At 44.4% G+C, this 21,017-nt stretch overlaps 1 protein-coding gene across 5 annotated transcripts in view; it reads left to right on the forward strand.

The window, feature by feature from the left end:
• The window catches only part of LOC130112475 (nuclear factor 1 X-type-like), a 130,608-nt gene that overhangs the window by 92,866 nt on the left and 16,725 nt on the right, over positions 1-21,017 (forward strand). For 2 of the 5 annotated variants that reach the window (XM_056279828.1, XM_056279829.1), the window contains exons 4-9: positions 15,353-15,415; positions 16,258-16,332; positions 17,517-17,640; positions 18,225-18,260; positions 18,659-18,786; positions 20,079-20,153. In XM_056279828.1, coding sequence (XP_056135803.1) covers positions 15,353-15,415; positions 16,258-16,332; positions 17,517-17,640; positions 18,225-18,260; positions 18,659-18,786; positions 20,079-20,153 — 501 coding nt within the window. Of the gene's footprint in view, positions 1-15,352; positions 15,416-16,257; positions 16,333-17,476; positions 17,641-18,224; positions 18,261-18,658; positions 18,787-20,078; positions 20,154-21,017 lie in introns of those variants that run through there. The other 3 variants (XM_056279833.1, XM_056279830.1, XM_056279832.1) reach the window with 3 other exon arrangements.

The following is a 21,017-nucleotide window of genomic DNA, read 5'->3' on the forward strand; positions in this document are numbered from 1 at the left end:
CTCTCTCTCTCTCTCTCTCTCTCTCTCTCTCTCTCTCTCTCTCTCTCTCTCTCTCTCTCTCTCTCTCTCTCTCTCTCTCTCTCTCTCTCTCTCTCTCTCTCTCTCACACACCATGGTATCTTCACTTTTCTCTTGCAAGACTATGCATGGTATTGGACAGAGCTCTACCATATTCTCCCTGCAGTCCTGCAAAGCTGCATGAGATTGCTGTGCTGTTAACTGTTTTTTTTTTGGGGGGGGGGGTTTTCTTAGCTTGGCTGTTCCTTCGTGCGTCTTTTTTTATTTACTGGTGTGACTGTCTTCATACAATCCTCTCAACCCTCTCCTGCGAGAACGCATTCTGCTGTATGGTGCTCTCCTTTCTCTTCTCCTATCCTGCAAAGAGTTTTCGATACTTTGCTCGCTGCTCTCCTGCAAATATGCATCCTCTCACTATCCGTTTACTGTCCATTTTCTCCCCTTGTTTCGCAAAGCAGGGCTCCATATGAGCTTACACCTGCATATCCTGATTTCCCTACTGTCCGGATCCTGACTTTGGATATATGAAATGTGAAATGGATAATCACCTGCTGACTTGTCACTTATATTGCTGTCCCATATTTCACCTTCATTTCATCCTCATCACATCTCCCCTTCATCCCTTTGTCTCCCTTCCCTCCCACTCCTGGCCTGATCTGTACAGTCTAGAGAGTGAAGTCTGAGCTAGCCGAGGAAGCCTGGCCCAAGGCCTTGTTGCTATATTTGCATTTTACCCTGCTCTCCGTGTGCCAAGAAATTGCCCCCTGGTGGAAGTAACATGCTAGTGCAACCATCTTCTCTGTGGCGACTGCTGCATACAATCAACCTATCGAATTTTTTATTTTTTTTTTTCTATTCTGTGTGTTTATTTTACGAGAGAGAGAGCTGCTTAGGTAGCACCAAGAGTTAGTCTCCCCTCCCCGCTCCCTCCTTCCTCTCTCCCTCCTTCCTTTTCCCCTTCTCTTTCCCCTTCCGCCCTTTGTGCAGCTGTATGTGTCTGCCGGGACACTGCTTCTTAACACACCCAGGCCCCCACCCTGGTCGACTCTGTTAGTCTGAGTAGAGATGAAGGTTGACAGGGTAATAATGCTGGTGTCAACACCACTTACAGGACAGTTGTATCAGTAACGACTCGGCGGGGGGGGGGGGGGAGTTTCACACTCTGTTAGGCTGGGTCATGAAATGTGCTGGGGGGCCCCAGCCTCCGCCACACACACACACACACAGATGCCAGGGCAAGTTGATGCTGCTTCTTGTGTCACAGCTCATGTAAACACGCGTGCTCGTGGCCCTCATAAATATGTAGTTTACGCTCAAACCTACAATGCACATACAGACTGAGCACTTGAAATTGCACACTTGGCAATAGCACCCACTTTTTGACCGTGTGCATATCGACCTCGGTAAATGTTGGCGTGACTTTTTAATCTCAGTCGCGTTTATTTCAAGACTCTGGCGGCTTTAACCTTAATCAACATGTCAGCTAAACCGGGGACACTTTTCTGCACAAGCCCCGACCGAATTTTGTGTGTTTTCTTTGCATCACAATAGGATAACACAAATAGATTCTGTCTGCTTCAAAAGCTCTTTTCAGTGTAACACACAATTAACTGACCCTGAGGGCCACTGGGCTGAAATATGTGGGTCATTTTTCAAAGTCTTGAGATACATCAAGCCAGTTAGAAAAAAATACATTTTAATTGAAGTGCTTTGTTTTGTTTTGTTTTTAATTGAAAGTGTGTTTAAAGAGGTCTTTTTTGTATCCAAAGAGCAGAAGTCAGATAGTTTTTGGACACTGGAAGCTATGAAGCATACCAACCCTTTTACTGATATTCTGTGTTTTTGCTTATAAACCTATTGAATGAATGTCCCCATCATCTTGTCTTTACTAAAGATGTCCAGATAGGCTCTGCGAAGTGCAGTTGTTGTATGTGCCTGGAGAGTCTGCAGCTCTCTGCTGGGGAAAAAAAAAAAAACTTAACCTACACAGGTAACATCCCTATTTATCTCTACCAGAACCGTTAAAACCCAGAGGAAGCACTGTTTATGCACAAAAAGAATGGCTTAAATTTAGTGCCATGTCCAAACATCAGTTTAGATCCCTGTTTTTGACTCAGTTGACAGATTCAGATCAAACTGTCGAGTGTTGGACAACAGTGACAATCTCACTCACGAGCAAGAACATCAACCCACCGACGATGATGTAATACCAGACAAAGCAAAGTTAATTAAAACCCAAATACCGACGCCACATGTCGCAGCGCCGCAGCTGAGGTTTCAGGGCAGCAACATCAGCGTTCATATCCGTGACACCCGAGCTGACTCTTGATCCATACATGCACACACAACTGATCTTTCATTAAGTCCTACTGGAAGCCATCGCTGTCGTTATTTTGCTTACGTCTTTGTGAGCATGTGACCTAAAGGTCAAATGTCAGAACGGTGTTCGGTGTTGAAGTCATCTAGTCACTTATAACACTTGAAGAATATGTCATTTGCATTACACATCAAATTCTAACTTGGTGCTGATGGGGGGGGGGGGGGTCCACTGTACATACATAAACAAAGGGAGGAAATCTATGCTTTCTTTTTCCAGATTAAAACTCACGTTACGTGCAACCTCCCAGAGTAGCCTGTGTCATGTGGGGACGATGAAGACATTGATACTCTATATTGATATTATATTATATTATATTATATTATATTATATTATATTATATTGGGTGGCACGGTGGCCCAGTGGTTAGCGCTGTTCCCTCACAGCAAAGAAGGCCCTGGGTTCGAACCCCGGGGTTGTCCAACCTTGGGGGTCATCCCAGGTCGTCCTCTGTGTGGAGTTTGCATGTTCTCCCTGTGTCTGCGGTGGGTTTTCTCCGGGTGCTCCGGTTTCCCCCACCATCAAAAAAGACATGCATGTTAGGGTTAACACTCCTGTCTGTGCCCCTGACCGAGACATGGCAAGATGAACTGGAGTTGGTCCCCGGGTGCTGCACGGCGGCTGCCCACTGCTCCTAGCTACACATCTAGGATGGGTTAACTGCAGAGCATAATTTCCCTATGGGGATCAATAAAGTATCTCACACACACACACACACACACAGCATGTTAGACCAATAAAGTATGAGGCGAATAGAAAGGTGACACGCTTGCGTTAGCCAACTAAACTAAATGGGGTAGACCTGTGAGAAGCTGGGATGTGTTTTCCTACCACAAAACTGCCACCTTCAGCACCACCACCCCCAACCCCCCACTCCACCATCTCTCTCCTCTTCATCAACAGTGAAGGGGGCAGAGATGGGCTACAACATCGTGTTTGCTTGCTCTTGAAAAGGTGTCTTTGTAGAGCAGTGGTTGTCAACCTTCAGGCCAAGACCCCGGCACAGGTCACAGTGCTTTAGGAACACGGTTGTGTTGTATAGCAGTGTTGTTGCAGTGTTGTAGTATTGTTGTATAGCAGTGGTGCACAGGTCCACGGCTGTCTTTACTCATAGTGGCATGCTGAGGGATGGTAACTGAGGAAAAATGAATGAATGGACAGAGGGAGGAGGGGGGTGGAAGTAAAGAGAATAATAAAAGAGGGCAATATAGGCAACAGCAATCCAGATAACACCCACTCCACTCTACACCCTTCCCTTCCTCTGTTAGGCTCCTCCACTTACTTACTCTCTGAACCCTGTACTCCTCTGGCTTCCCTTTATTTACTCTCTTCCTATTTCATTTCCCTCTTCTCCAGATTCTCTGCTTTCCTTTTCTCTTTTCTCTCACCCAACACACACACACACACACCATCTCTGTCTTTCTTTCTATCCTTCCCTCGTCTATCTGCATCCCTCTCTCCTGGGTCTCCTCGTCGTGGTGTTGTGGTGTTGGCAGAGCGTGGGCGCAGGCGGCACACAGACGGGATCACAGATGGGCAGCAAGCTGCGCAGGGCGGCCAGGCACACCTGCTCCACACACACACACACACACACACACACACACACACACACACACACACACACACACCACTCTGCCCCCCTACCCCACATTGCTTGCCTTCCTGGCACAGTGGCTTAGAGACACAAAAAGCGTGCACACACACACACATAGATATATTCACATTTATACATACTGTACATACATAAATATGTACAAACACACACTCAAGCACACTTAAAATGTGCACACACACAAACTCCACAGTCACATTGTCTGCATTATTTACTTGTGAAATGTGAAATCACAAATTACTAACTTGATAACAGAGAAAGCCAGACCCATCTTTGAGCCACTCTCCATACTTCGTTGCTGCGTGGGTCATTGGTTTTAAATAGATTATTAGTTCTTAAGGGGAATTCCAGCAAAGCTTATGCACATTTGAAAAAGGTCAAGTTCACACTGGTGCCGTGCCACATTGTGTTGTGAGTAAGACTTTTAGGACATGGGCCCTAGCACACAACCCTGCAGAGAGTTACAACGGGGGCCATTAATAGAGTCCTCTCGCACTGAAACAGAAATATTTCCTTCTATGATATAGACTTAAATAATTGAGAGAAAAAAAGTAAAGCTGCAAAAATGTTACATTGAAAATAAATAAGAAAATTAAAAAAATAGAAATATTAAAAAAAAGCGTCCAATAAAAGAGCTGGGTGAACATCTGTGTGGGATAGCCAGGGGGATTAGGAGGGTTTGGAACATTTTAAGCGCATTAAGGATTAAAAAAGGTCAGAATGTTTAGCAACATACCGATAAACCTCTTAAGCGAAACCCAATTGGGAGGCTGTACCGCGTTATCCTGTGTTTTGGGGAGGAGAGGGTAGAGGGGGAGGAGAGGGAGGAGGAGGTATCGAGAGAGAGAGGGAGGAGAGCTGACATTTGTTAAAGCAGGAAGGGGAATCTCTGAACCAGCCAGTCCACCGCATGTGCAAGCACATGTACTCATACACACACACACACACACACACACATTTATGTTGGTTTGTATATTAAAGTCAGAATTTTTTATACCTTTATTGTTCATAGTTAATGTTTACACACATACACAAACACATGCACACACACACAACACAGGGGGGGTGTACTGGGAAAGAAATTCAGCCCTTGACTCAGGGGTGGGGGGTGTCGGGTCAGTATATATGACAGTCTGTTGCAGTTGGGGGGGTACTTACAGGACATAAACCACTAGATTTAACACCCTAGTCCTTGCTGGTGATGATATATAGTCTTTTATTGTTTTCAAGTGATTCTGAATGTATTCAAAGGCTTTTGCAATGGAAAGTAGCATTTGTATTTTCCAGGACATATTTCAGTAGGTGCAGACTTACATTGTAACATGCCATCAGCATGGATTAAATAGTAACAAGTGGCCTATCAGTGGGGTCATTTTGTAACCACAAGATACAGCAGTTTTAACTGAACTTGTAGCCTAGCCTATCATTTAACATCCATCGTACCGCTTCAGTCTACTCCTCTTAAATAACTTTATGCATGCTCAATAATCCACGTAAGGAAATCACTGAAAGCTGAATCAGTTCGCCTGGATACGTTTATTGAGAGGAATGTTTCCTCACTCACCAAAGTGACTTATAAATACTTATGAGCCCCTGAAATGAGATCCAGCCAGTGGTTACAAAAAAATGGGCAGCACGGTGGCCCAGCAGTTAGCACTGTTGCCTCACAGCAAGAAGGTCCTGGGTTCGAACCCCAGGCTGTCCCAGGTCCTTTCTGTGTGGAGTTTGCGTGTTCTCCCCGTGTCTGCGTGGGTTTCCCCTGGGTGCTTCGGTTTCCATCAAAAGACATGCTTGCCTGTGCCCCTGCAAGGCAATGGAAAGAAGAACTGGAGTTGGTCCCCGGGCGCTGCAGCTGCCCACTGCTCCTATACAATAGGATGGGTTAAATACAGGGAACAAATTTCACTGTAACTTGTACAATGACAAAATAAAGTAGCCTTCTTCTTTTCTTTTTAAAGAAAAAAAAGGTGATAGATTGCCTGAAGCTATTAGAACAGGAAAATTCTATTGACAGAATTTTGTACCATAGGTTATACCCAGGGGAAGCTACACCTAGTCTGTATGGTTTACCCAACATACATAAACAGGATGTGCCATTACGGCCTATTGTTTGTATGATCAACTCAGTGACCTATAACATCTCGAAGTTTCTGGCATCTATTCTTAACCCGTTGGTAGGCAGTAATGAACATTACATTCAGAACACTATGGATTTTGTGGATAAGGTGAGGGACATCATTATGGAGGGGGATGAAACAATGGTCTCTTACAGTGTTACATCACTCTCAAGATGACCCCAATCTTAGTCCTTACCCTTAACACTGACCAAGTGTGTCTGCTCCTGAAGCTGTGTCTTCAGTCCACATACTTCACATACAGGGGGCATTACTACAGGCAGAGGCATAGGTGTGCTATGGGTTCCCCAGTCTCACCTGTAGTGGCCAACTTGTATATTAAGGAAGTGGAAAAGAGGGCTCTGACACCACTTAACCATTGGTTCAGATTTGTGGACGACACCTGGGTTAAATTTAAATCTCAAGACATACCACATTTCACCGACCACATAACTCTGTGGACAACCACATCAGGTTCACCACAGAGGATGTGAAAAATGACAGGCTAGCCTTCTTAGACTGTGAAATTGCAATTGGTGATGGGGGACATTTGATTGTTGATGTTGACCATAAACCAACACATACTGATCAGTACTTAAGGTTTGACTCTCATCATCCACTGGATCACAAACTAGGGGTCATCAGGACGCTGCACCACCGAGCTGACAACGTCCCCACCGACACAGCAGCCGAAGAAGGGCAGAAATCCCACATTAAACAGGCCCTGATTAAGTGTGGTTATGCTAACTGGGCATTTGTCAAATCCAGGAAGACGCCCAAACAGTGCACCAGCTGATCGAAGACAGGAGAAGGACAACGGCTGCCTAAGTGTAAACCAGTAGTGACTCTGTATGTGGCAGGAGTGTCGGAACAGTTGAGACGTGTATTTTCCAAACACCACGTCTCAGTTGCTTTCAAACCCCAAAACAGGCTGCACCAGAAATTGGTCCACCCCAAGGATCGGGTACCCCAGCACAAACAGAGCAATAATAGTGTATGCTGTTAAGTGCCGGGAGGATTGCCGCGACTTGTACATCAGGGAAACCAGGGAATTGGCACAACACAGGAGAGCTAACGCGTCAGGCCAGGACTCCGCAGTTTACATCCATCTACAGGCCAGTAGCCACTCTTTCAATGACAAGGATGTGCACATCCTTGATAGAGAGGAACGCTGGTTTGAGCGGGGAGTCAAAGAGGCCATCTATGTGAAGTAGGAATGACCATCACTGAACCGGGGGGGGGGGGGTAAGGGTACATCTATTGCCATCTTACAATGCTGTGATTGCAACTGTTCTCCAATCCTTTGTGAATAGAACATATGGCCATTGTAACTCTAGTAAATTGTCCCAGCAATTTGCACATGAAACCGATCATTGGTTTCAGTCATTATGCAGTTGTATTGTTTATAAGGGTGGGGATACCTGCAGTCAGTTGAGACTGAAGAGGTCGCTTAGATGAGTGATGAAACATAGCTCCCAATAAACGTTGTGTCCAAATGAACTGATTCAAATTTCCATGACCTTTTAAATACAGTTGTTGGCCACTTGAGGATGCTGATGTCCAAACTGTATGTAAGTCCCCCCCCCCCATGCCACGTGCACAACTGCCGCCGTGAGCTATGCGTAAGAAAGACCTGAGATGGATGTTTAGTAGAATGCGTTCGCAACTGATGTGTGGACACAGAGGTGAGGACATGCCATAGCTAGCTAGTTAGCCCAGTTTTACACATGACACTATTAGGATATGACAAATCCCTGGAACATAAGCTTTACTTGCTAGTCCCCGCGTTACTTGCTAGTCCCCCACCTTTCTCATTAAACACTGCCTTGATCCACCTGCACGTGCAGCACATGTGTGCCATGGGTCTGGGTGTTTTTTTGTTTGTTTACTTTTAGAAGCCTGTGCCTCTTAATGCCTACTTCCTTGTTTTTGTTTGGGTTTTTTTTTTCAAAATTTTCAGCCCCTCTTTTACTTTTCGACATTTTCTTGTCATGGCTTTCGTTGGCCATCTCACTGCTGTACAGTACTTCTGCGTCTAAAATGTTAACCTGCATTAATTAACTTGGTTGTGATTGGCCAGTGAGCCCAGTCCCAGAGCACGCATGCAGCGCGCTCTCATGCGCACCCCAAATAACAGGCACACAGAGCCTGTTATGGACTTTTTGAGGGCCCACTGGGATTTGTCCCGGTATGCCCGATGGCCAGTACACACACAGACACACACGCACGCACACCCACACACACTAAAGCAAGCACACCATGTTAACTCAGCTGTCAACCAATGATGTCCAGCTCTGGTAGCCACCCCCCCCACCCCCAAATTATGATGTTGTCACATTTTACAATTCATTCGTTTATTTTACAATTCTGTATTTGTAAGTGTCTGAAGGGGAATGTGTCAGTAATTATTTTAGGTTCATTTTTGTTTGTCTGGCCACATACTGTAGTGAAAACAGCTCTAGTTGGAGTGTTTAAATTAGTTTTTAATCCAGGCTGTTTTTGTCAGGGTTTTCTGTTCCTTGCTCTGCCCCACTGGCCATGCAGAGTGCCAGTATGGCAACTGTCTGACCCCCTGACCAGTGACCAGACAGCTGACAACATGGGCCTGCAGGTCAATGAGTCAGGACTTTTTCACAGCCAACAAGGGGGAGTGTTTGGATGGATGGACAGATGGATGGATGGATACACAGATAGTTGGATAGATACACAGATAGCTGGATGGATAGATAGAGGGATGGGTGGATAGATAAGTGGATAATGAAGGGAAAGAGACATAGTGCAAAGCTGGGTTCACACTAGGCGACTTTCCTTAAGTCTTTCAGTCCTAGCCTTCATTTGCATAATCTTAAGAGTTGTCAGGACAGTCATGGTACACTCCTGTGACAGTCATGTGACTCAGTTCCCCCCCCCTTTTTTTCTCCCCAATTGTACCTGGCCAATCACCTCGTTCTCTGAGCCGTCCCAGTCGCTGCTCCACCCCCTCTGCCGATCCAGGGAGGGCTGCAGACTGCCACATCTCCTCCGATACATGTGGAGTCGCCAGCCGCTTCTTTTCACCTGACAGTGAGAAGTTTCACCAGGGGGACGTAGTGTGTGGGAGGATCGCGCTATTCTCCCCCAGTCCCCCACCCCCCGAACAGGCGCCCTGACCGACTAGAGGAGGCGCTAGTGCAGCGACCAGGACACATAACCACATCCGGCTTCCCACCCGCAGACATGGCCAATTTTGTCTGTAGGGATGCCCAACCAAGCCGAAAGCAACACGGGAATTTGAACTGGTGATCCCCATGTTGGTAGGCAATGGAATAGACCGCTATGCTACCCGGACGCCCATGTAACTCAGTTTTAGCGCTCTTAACAGCTTCTCAGACTCTTAAGACAAAATCAAATCTGTTTGATTTTCCTGCCGATCTCAGGGGCAGACTCTCATGTCTGTGGCAACAGCCACTGAGCTGTCAGGCATCAGGGAAATACCTGGTTAAAGTTTTAAGTCCTTTGCTCTAAAGAAAAACATTGCATAGTAATAACAGATCCTCTTGTTTTTTGGTCAGCTCAAACAAGCCGACCAAACAAGTACTCGCTTGTTCTCCATTGTTGTTTTGTTTTGCACTTTTGTGTGGTGTTCTTTTCGTATCCCGGTGTACTGTATATTGATTGGCTACCTGAAATAGGCAACCTCATGGTATTTCTCGATGTACATTATGAGGCTTGGGTTCATTGGGTCTAAGGGAGTCTTGTAATCTGTCACCCCCAGCAATTTCCAGTCCTTAAATGCAGTTGTGGGTATAGTAAACAAAAATGGTACTCAAGTAAAAATATAGTTACTTTTTAAAAAAGTATGAAAATAGCATGTAAAAGTATATGAAAGTACTCATAATAATAACTATTTGATTAATAGTAAAAAAAAGTATCGTAAAAAACTACTCAAGTAGCGAGTAACTTTATTAGATGCAATTTATTACATCGGTGTGAAAGTGCAAATTAGTTAACAAATGAGTCCTTCAAAAAGAGAGAAAGAGTAGTCGAACAGGTTCACAATGTAAGACATCCAGTAATTTTCTCAGTAACTTTGCATTTAGAGTTAATAGGGTATGTGCATGTAATGTTAGTGGGGCAATTATATTTCTTTTTGAGAGCTTAATATTCCAACTTGTTTAATCCTTTCCTCATTGGGGTTCCCAATACTAACGTGTTGGATGGGGCACCATTTTCTAACCAGCCCCTGCCTGTTCGAGGTGGGAATATTGTGCCGTTATTCCGCCTCGCTGTTCTGTAACTTTATAAAAGGTACGATCACAGAATGGGGGACATTGTTGTTGCTGCCTGAAAGATTTATATTTTTTGTTGGTGGAAGACATAAAACAACACTGACCAAGTGGTGATCTGTAAAACCAGCTGAAAATGTGTTGCCCCTGACTGACCTGGTGTTAAGGTATCTGGTGATAGACACCCTGTCTAGCCTGGCAGCACTGACCCTGTTGCCTGAAACATTTACCCATGTGTTACTGTCTCCTGTTTGATTTTTTTATTCTCCAAGTATCAAATCAAATTGGGACAATAACCTGGATGAAGTGATGGAAGATTGTAAAGGTGGGTCTTCACTTGTCCTGTCCTGTTGCTTGTTGTCACCAAGAGCCAGGAGAATGAGAATGATAGCATCATCATTCTCCTCCCCCTGGATCTCAGTGACAGGCATGTCTGCTGTCGCCTCCTCCCTGTTACCTTGCGCCTCCTGCCCAGGCTCGGCTGCAGCAGCTGTCAGGGGAGGTTACGATCGCGCAGCAGCACCACTAACTCCACGCACTCTGGGTCCCTCTGATACAGTTAGTACATCATCAACGGCCATTTTATCTTTCTCCGAATTGCTATGGAGTTTATGAGATTCCAGGTTTCGATTTTGTGGGGTTTCACTTGTTTCCCTGCGGCCATCAGCCTCGTTACCTCCCCCAGCCTCCTCTCTACTCCCCCCTCTTCAGCTAACTGGTCAGCGGTTTCTTCATCGTCCACTTGCTGATCTCTATGCGGGTAAGCGAAGCACTTGTGTCCCACGCTGCCGCACTCAAAACACTTAATACCATCTGAACTTGCATATACCATTTTGTCTATGGATTTAAAATTGCTTTATTAGATACATATTTATAATTTATAAAAACATCAGACTGGAATCTGGCTCAGTATGTTGTGGATCGGTAATGTCAGTTTGATATCCGATGAGTGAGTTATGTCAGTATTGGCACCTGATGCCGAAGTAGCGAGAAGTGTGTAGCCCAATGTAACAGAGTAGAAGTACATGTACTCAAGTAAGAGTAAACTGTATTCTGCGAACTACTCTTAGAAGTACAATATATTGAAAAAATACTCAAAGTACATGTAACAGAGTAAATGTAATGCGTTACTACCCACCTTTGCTTAAATGTGACATACTGTAGGACAGAAAGACCAGCGAGTTGCAGTCCTTAAGTGTTACATGTTCTCTGACTAGAAATCTTGTCATATAGTGTGTACCAGGCTTAAGGAGGGGGCACACCAGGTATCAGGGCCATGATTTTTGCTGGGTTTCAGGGGAGTGGGTCCAGCAATGTTAAATGTGTTAAGGCCCACACACCCCCAGTGTCTGGTTGGTTACGCACTATTACGGGACATCAGTGGGATTTTGGGTGGGTAAATGAGGTTAATTTTTGGGGGGTTTCTCATCTGCAGTAGTTGTGTGTGTGTGTGTATGTATTAGTGCTTTGTGTAAATGCTTGCATGCATCTATGTTTGCATGTGTACTTCTGTTTATTTGCGTGAGTTAGGAGCACATTGCTTGCGTCATCGATCCGTAGCGGGTCTTAGTAGGTTTCGTTGGGTTAAAGGGGGGAAGCTGTGGGGTGCACTGAAGGGTTTGGGGCTACTGTCGACGTGCTGGTGTCGGAGGTGGAGACAAACAGAGGGGTGTAGAGGGGGGCTGCAGGGCCATGATTGCGGCTACTGCGGGGAGAGCTTTGGGGGGCTGCAGAGAGGAGATAAGGGGCTGGATGTGTGGTTGGGAGGCTGGGGGTGAGTAGTAGAAAGGGTTGGGGGGTGCTCTGCTGCAGTTTCGGTTTGCAGCTGGCAAAGTGGTGATAACCAGCATCCAGAGCTCCTCTCTCTTACTTTCCTTGCCCCTCCCCTCGGCTCCTCTCCACCCCACTGCACTGTACTGTGATCCTCGATAGTGGCAATGATTCAGTACAAGTGATATTGCATGGTGTCATTACGGCTGTGTTAGCTAGCTGATGTTTTGCATGTCAGAAGAGGCTGAGCTCAGAACTAGAACCAATGCTGTAAAGGAAACATTCATGTTGCTTTTGACTGGCTACAGCTGACTTACCCTGGCCCTTGCCAACTGGCTGAATAAGGCCTCGTGCAATTTTTGCTGCTCTCCTATTGTCACCCTCATTTAGGGTTGCTCTTCACATACGCTGGCAACTTTTCATGAGGTAAAATAACCTAGTTTGTTTTCCTATTGACACCCATACAGTTTTCCATTATACATTGTACCAGTGTTTAACTTGACCAGAATGACAGTCACATTAAGAAAAGAGATAAAATTTAAGTCATACATTTCTCTTTAATACCATTCTCATGTATCATGTATTTGTAACATTTTGTTACAAATACATGATACATGATGTTGTGTGTGTGTGTGTGTGTGTATGTTAAGGGTAAAAGAGATCCAATTAAAAATCAAATCACGTAATAGACTTGTAAAAGAATGATGTATAAATATTTTAGCCTTCCCTGTTCCGAGAGCTGGTATAATGGCCTCTGTAGTCCTGAGGGTTATCAGAGGTCTTGCCATGTGGCACACACGTCTGCCTGCCAGCCTCTTATCAACCATGAGCCTCAGGTTTCACACTTGGTGTTTCACACCTCTACAACAATAGTGAGTTGAATTACAGGTTACAGACTGTCACTTAGTAACAAGATCATGGTTCATTCCAAAATATTACTTATCCACTGCACGAAGCAGTTGTAAGGCTACCTGATTATTATTGTGTAGCGTTTGAAAAATAAAAGGTTTCTTAGTCAGCGAACAATACTGTCTTGTTTAAAGGTTTCAAGAAGCCCTGGAGCAAAACAGATGGCATGGTGGTTTAGTGGTTAGTGGTGCCTCACAGCAAGAGTGACCAGAGTGGGATAGTTTGCATGTTTTCTAGGTGTTATGTGGAATCTCCTGCTTCCCCCCGTGGTACAAAGAAATGCAGATACGAGTGAAGTGGACACTCCAAATTGTCCGTACGGGGGTGTGAAAGCCAGTGTGTGTGGGCTATACTGGTGACTTTTCCATAATGATTCCCTGTCTCCCATACAATGCCTGCTGGGATAGGCTCCGGCCGCCCGTGACCCTGAATTGGATTGAGAAGGTAAAATGATAGAGTCAGTCAGGGCAATATGTTTTCATCCTATACTGTGGTCCCTTCATTTTAAATTTTGATGTGTTAATCTGTGAGAATTTAGTCTGTTGCGAGATAGTGTTAACATTTTGGCATTGGTCCCCTTATGCTCTATCCGTTCTTTTAATGTATTATAACCTGAACTCTGTGCAATCATGTGGCAGAGCATAGCCTACTGTATAACGTGCTATCAGATAATCTGAGGTGGTGCAAGTGTACTATAATCTCTTGGAAGGATGTAGGCTATTTTCTAGTACTGTATGAATGGTATGAGAACTAGAGTAAGTATCACAGAACCAAGAAGTGAAAAGCTACATAACGGAAATAAGTCCAGTCAAGTAGGGTTGTTTTCTCAACAGCTTTCATTGGCTAACATATATGTTTACTCTCAGTGTGTGTATTTCAGTGCTTGCTCACATACGTGTGTGTGTTTGAATGTGTCTGGGCGCATACACAGCAGGGTGCAGGCCCGCATGTTTGGAGTGAGTGCCGTCAGCTAGCAGGAATGTGGTGCTACCGCCAATGCTAAGATGGCTGCCAAGCTTTAAAATGGCTGCCAGGATTGCACCCAGCCAGTTAGAGACAGAGGAGAGCGTGAGATTTTGAATGAAAAGAAAGGGGAAAAGGAGCTCTCTTTCCTTTACATGCTCGGTCTTTCTTTCACTCTCTCTCCCAAAGTCTGTCTTGCTTCTCTCCGTGCAGATAAATGGTGTTTCGTAGGCAGCAAGACAGATCTGTTATTGTTTCTGTTCAGTAATCTGTGGCTTAGTGTGGCTGCAAGGCAAGCGCTGCTGGCAGGAGACTGTGTGCTCTATTATCACCTACAGCCTGCAGATAAACACCTCCCTGAGCTAGCTAGCTAGCAAACTAGCTAGCTCGCTAAAGCCTTGGTTGGCATGGATGGAGGGCCAACAACATTAGCCACTGTCCAAGCCCACCCCTACCCCTGCACCTCAGATGGCTTTTTCTCACACACACATGTCCACGTTCACCAACTTGGATGAATGCGGCGTCAGAAGAAATCAGGAAAAACTTGGAACTGCCCGGTTTCTTCAGCCTCTACTCCAGGCTTGTAGCCTATACTGCACATGGATGCATCTGCGTTATTTCAGTGGAGCTACATTCATGGAGTAGCTACAACTGATGTGTGTGGTGCTCTGTTCTCAGCTGATCCCAAGGGCAACAGGTTTTAACACTACTTTAGCACACTCTGTCTTGAATCCTACACCGGTTTGAGGGATTCAGGGGCCTAGCATGGCCAACCAAAGTCTCAAAAGTGTGTGTGTGTGTGTGTGTGCGTGTGTGTGTGTGTGTGTGTGTGTGTGTGTGTGTGTGTGTGTGTGTGTGTGTGACAGAGAGAGAGAGAGCATACGTGTGTGTAAGGTGCTCTGTTTATGCAGACTAAATCCCTACCAGCAAGAAGGTATTAAATAGGATTAGGGAGCGGGATATGATTGCGCGGTTAGATATTGGATGGCATAGCAGCACACTGTAAATCACTGCACCTTAAGTCAGGAGGGACAGAGGGAGAAGGGAGAGAAACACTCTGATATGAGAAAATCACACAAAAATGTGCGCTTATACAAACACATGCTCACACACACCCAAGCTACTTACACAACCACAATACATAGGTCCCGTACATCATTTCTTCCCTGTCTCAGGTATCATCATATTCATCACTGTTACCGTTGACCGATAAAAAGATGTATATTCTCAACCGTATGCTTTTTTTGTAACTTCTTTTCCACACACACAGCCCTAACCATCCTCATTTCTCTCCCTCCCCTTCCTATCGCCGTTTCTTTTGTAGAATCTGGACAATCAGACAGCTCCAGCCAACAGGGAGACACAGACATCAAACCGCCGCCCAATGGTAGGTGCACATATGTACACGCGTGGCATGCACTCAAAATATACCAGTGTCCAAGCCCCATCGAATCAGCATTCTGCACTTGATTCCATTATGCTTATCATTCTTACCATATTCCAATTATGGTTCCAATTAGCAAACACACTCACACAGATGTTGATCCACAAACATAGTTACAGATGGTCCCCTCTCAAAGGGAGGTGATGATCTCCCCCCACGTTTATAGACTTTACAAATCCCCTGCATCTCTGATAAATCTGTCCTGCTTTCACTCCCATTATTCCCAGCTTTTAATGTGTGTGTGTGTGTGTGTGTGTGTGTGTGTGTGTGTGTGTGTGTGTGTGTGTGTGTGTGTGTGTGTGTGTGTGTGTGTGTGTGTGTGTGTGTGTGCATGCGCACAGATTTGTGTCCGATGCCTACAGTACATGAGCACATGTGCTGCCTGTGCTAAACAACTTATGGGCGGAGAGATATGTAGAGTGTGCATGTGTGCATATGTGTGTGATCTTTTTCAGCCTGTGCAAGACACGCCTACGACGGCTGGGATTGGTCAGTCGGTTAGAGCATTTTGTTTGACATCACAACACATTCTCATCTCATGGCGTCATATATTGGTGCTACTGGAAAAGCATCAGTATACTTTGGCGTCTGTATAGAGACATGCGTTCCATCTGAAACGTCTACCCTCGGGGGGACACGACTAAACGTACCTATGATGACCGATCACAGGCGCTTGTGGGCGATTCTTATTCACAACCGGGGCTGAAAAAGTACAATGTTTGTGTGTGTGTGTGTGTTTGTGTGTGTGTAAGTCCTGATCACAGCATTGTTTCTCCATTACACAGGGCACCTGAGTTTCCAGGACTGCTTTGTCACCTCAGGGGTGTGGAATGTGGCAGAGCTGGTGAGAGTTTCACAGAGTGAGTAGCAACCAGGGTAGTAAATTACACATTTTTTTTTTTACAAATTAGGGTGAAAAACTAGTTTATGCATGGTTTCATACAGCTGTACAGAAATAGCAAAATATTACAAACAATTTTCGCACCATCCATCAGCAGAAGCTTATTAGCTCAGTGCACAACAAGCTGAAATGGCCATTTTACAGCATTTTTCTCCAGTACTCTGAAATATGAACAGCCGAACAATAGAGTGAGGTCTAACCAATAGTCAAGAATCCTTGCTTCAGTGAAATGGTTAAAATCAGACATGGTTGTCTGAAAAGAGGGTATTCTTGCAAAAGGGAATGGATTTTCAGGGAGAAAACAAAAACGCAACGCCAGACCTTTATTTTTCTTGCCACGTTTGATTGATAGCTACCTGACGACAGTTTTGAAAAGTGGGTGGGAGTGATGATGCAGTGTTTATTTGATAAGGGTATGTGGGCGTGAGGGTTGCACAGATAGCTCTGATTAATGTTATTGGTTTGAATTTTGATGTATGCCCATGGGTATGAGATGACCCAAGCAACACAAAAAGAAAATCTTTTCCAGGGAGGAGAAAAAAATGCAGGTTGATATGGGAAAAAAAAGACTGTATTTGGCATACACTGTTAGATGTAGCTACATTACAGCATGGATAATTGGCAAAATGGATGAAACAGACATTTTTCATTTCAGCATGTCTTTAAATGCCCACATACACCCACTTGGTCCTTACCCTAACCGGGGCTCAGATGTCCACCCCCACCCTTATGGCTATGTATTTTTTTTGGCTGTGAAAAACATCTATCTATCTATCTATCTATCTATCTATCTATCTATCTATCTATCTATCTATCTATCTATCTATCTATCTATCTATCTATCTATCTATCTATCTATCTATCTATCTATCTATCTATCTATCTATCTGTCTATCTATCTATCTATCTATCTATCTATCTATCTATCTATCTATCTGTCTGTCTGTCTGTCTGTCTGTCTGTCTGTCTCTATCTATCTATCTCTATCTATGTCTGTCTGTCTGTCTGTCTGTCTGTCTGTCTGTCTGTCTGTCTGTCTGTCTGTCTGTCTGTCTGTCTGTCTGTCTGTCTGTCTGTCTGTGTTCTATTATTGTTATTAGTAGAGGTATAATTGAAGTATATTGATCACCTCCCCACAATCAGCTCCGGTAGCCACAGCGTCAGGTCCTAACTTCTCATTGGCTGACCTGGACAGCAGTCCTGGCTACTACAACATCAACCAGGTTGCCCTGGGGCGACGCTCCCTCACCTCTCCTCCCTCCACCAGGTAGGTTCAGCATTCAGCAATTAGTTCTGCCCAGATGGCACCAATGCCATCTGGGGTACATGGAGGCATTTAAGGCAGCACTTGGTTCCGGGTACATATGGCATATTCAGTCATGATTGAGCGACCTCAACTACAACCACATCACAAGTTTCATGCCTTGTAACACTTGTATAATAGTAACCATTTGTAGTCACAGTATTGCAGAATTCTCGAAACAATTCCATGTGTAAGTGGCATGGGTGCAAGGTGGAAAACTTGGAATGCTAATGGTGTGTGTGTGTGTGTGTGTGTGTGTGTGTGTTTTCTTTTTAACCAAAAACAGAAGCTTGTTATACCACAGACAGAAGTATGCCAACACACTGAGATGTCTTACTGTATCATTCAGTTCTCTGGCCCTCATCTCAGAATCTGTCCTGAACCTCTTTTACTTTTCTGTGTGTGTCTCACTCTGCGTCACCCACTGTTCTTTATAAATGTGTGATGGCTCTCTCTGCTTTCCCCCTGTCCCTCTCCTCTTTTCATCTTTTTTCTCTCCTTTTCCTTGCGTCCTCTCTCCTTCTTTCTGTCCCCTGCTGCCACTTTAGGTCTGAGGTGGAGTTGTACGCAAACCTTCCACGGAGGTAGTTACAAACACCTATACGAACACAAGCTTACGCAAGCAGATGCACACACAGACATATATACATAAACATCCCCCATCAGTCTTTATACATTCTTTATACTGTCTCTTTCTGACTAATCTCTCCTTCTCCTCTGTTGTCATGCGTAGTCTTGACTTCCTTGTGGTTCATGTTAGCGCTTCATGATTTGTACAGCACACTGCTAGCTAGCTAGCTAGTAGAGTCATGGCAGTGGTGCTGCTGCTCATTTGGTAACTTTAAATGGAAATGTTGTCTTTGATGAATGCATTTCCTGCCATACTTCATAAAACGAAAATAAAAGAAACATTCCCTCTTCCCTGCCTTTTTTCTCCATAAACTGCCCCCTAACTACCCATCATTCTCCCCTCCACCCTCAGCTCCACCAAGAGGAAGTCATTAGATGACAGCGAGCTGGAGAGCCCCACAGACGACGTTTTCTATCCTGGACGCTCGCCTGCGGCCGGCTCCTCCCAGTCCAGTGGGTGGCCCAACGACATGGATGCAGGTACCCCACCCAATCCCCCAACTACCACCGCCCTTAATCTGCCTTAGCTCCCCACCACATATTAACCTTGCACCCCCCTTTGAACCTAACGCTTCAAGCTAACTAGTCACTGGTGCTCTTTCTCCATCACTTCCTTTGATAGCTCTAACCTTATACCCCCTCGCCCCAAGAGCTTGTCTTATCCCTTTTTTATCCTGATCCTCATCCCCAAAGATTTTTATTTTAGGGGATGAGGATAAGGTCCCAGTTACAGACTGTACCTAGACCAGGCCAGAGCCAATCTGGTAGCTGAATACACAATTCATCTTTACAAGAGAACAAAACAAAAAAAACAAAAAAAAAAACAAACAGTTTCAACATTGAAAACCACATATCAAATTATATTATGAATCATATTTCTAATCTTTCATATTTTTTAAAACCATATATTTTAATCAGTTTTGTCCTTGAGCAATTACCATGACCCCATATATTACAAGATCAGCCCAATCACTGGTTTCTTAAGGACTCTTAAACCTAACCATGGACCAAAAGCTCTTCTGTAATATTTTTGTGATAGAGACACCTAGATTATATACAGTAACCTGCCAAATAAGAAAACGTTTCTCATTAATATGGGACTCACATCATATGAAAAAGAGTCTTGGCAGCTCTGTTAAGGTATAGCTTGGTTTCCCGTGGCTTAGACTAACGTCCATTCAAGCCTACATAGGATATTGTGAACGCCAATGACGACCAAGTTCTGTGGAGTCATTACCCCAATTCCTGTGGAGAAGTATTTCTGTACCAATGGTACGGGACACGAGGACTCACTTAGGGTGTTTTAAGCTTCAAAATAATGCCTAATGCCAGGTCTAGAGCCTTGCAACAGATATGCCAAGATACATTGAGGATATGATGGCAGTGTTTCCATTATTTTGGCAGTTTTATCTACCTCTTTTAAAAGACGTTCTTCTTCAGCTGTTCAGTATTCAACATCCTTCGCCCTCTCTTTAATCAACCACACACACTATTTCCCAATGATACCCTCTGCCCAAACCTGTTCCAGGAAAAGACCTCTCCTGTCCACCAGAGTACTCACTCCCCTACACACATGTGCTAATGTTTCCTTTACCCACAGTAACCCTATGATCAAACGTACAGTAACAGTAAAATTGATGCTGTGTCAATTACCACTCATCCACTACCTCCATCAAACACTAATGCCAACTCACTCCTCAACTCTTTCATTCTCCCTCTCTCTCGCCCTTTCTCTCTGTCTCATTGTTAACAATACCCTTCTCCACTTTCAGTGCAGCACCATTTGGCGAGTGTGCAGGAGAGGAAGATAAAACATGAAAACGATGGCGTGCAGTTTCCTTACCATGGTTAGAACAACATTGATTACACTCATATGTTTACATTTTTTTTTCATATTAACAGTTTATCAGCCTCTATGTAGCTCAGCCATTTTTATATGTAGGATTTCCTTCATTTCTTTCTTTCGTTCCTTCATCTCTATATATTAAGTATGAATGACTGTGGGGAGAAGAGCATGCTCTAAAGCTAGGTTCTGATTATAGTCTGTGTATGAAGTAAATTTTGTAATATTTTAGCAGTTTAGTGGTTGTTATTATCAGATTGATGCCAGTGCTTCCAATCAAGACCTCCTTATGGGACACCACTCCACTGGTGAGAGACTATAATAGGATTGTCAAGGATTATCCAATTTGGGCCTTAAATTTTGTGCCAAACATCAAACTACACTTGGCTTACTTAAGCTTCTTGGTTTTATCTTTCTGAAGACATGCTAGGGCTCCCTGTGACATGGTTGCTAATAGATGTCACTAGACTCACACTGGCAATGCCTCAAACATTCATATAATGTTTGCATTTTGGCAAACACAAATACATACATACATACATACATACATACATACATACATACATACATACATACATACATACATACATACATACATACATACATACATTCCTACACTGATGAGACAAAACATTATGACCACCTGCCTAATATGCTGTTGGTCCTTCATGTGCTGTCAAAACAGTACCAACCCGTCAAGGCATGGACTCTAAAAGGCCCTTGAATGTGTCCTGTGGTATCTGGCATCAAAACATTAGCAGCAGATCCTTCAAGTCCTGTAAGTTGCGAGCTGGGGCCACCGTGGATCAGACTTATCAGTCCAGCACATCCCGCAGGTGCTCAATTGGATTGAGATCTAGAGAATTTG

Source organism: Lampris incognitus, chromosome 5 (genome assembly GCF_029633865.1).
Source record: "Lampris incognitus isolate fLamInc1 chromosome 5, fLamInc1.hap2, whole genome shotgun sequence".
In the NCBI taxonomy this organism is placed as follows: Eukaryota; Metazoa; Chordata; class Actinopteri; order Lampriformes; family Lampridae; genus Lampris; species Lampris incognitus.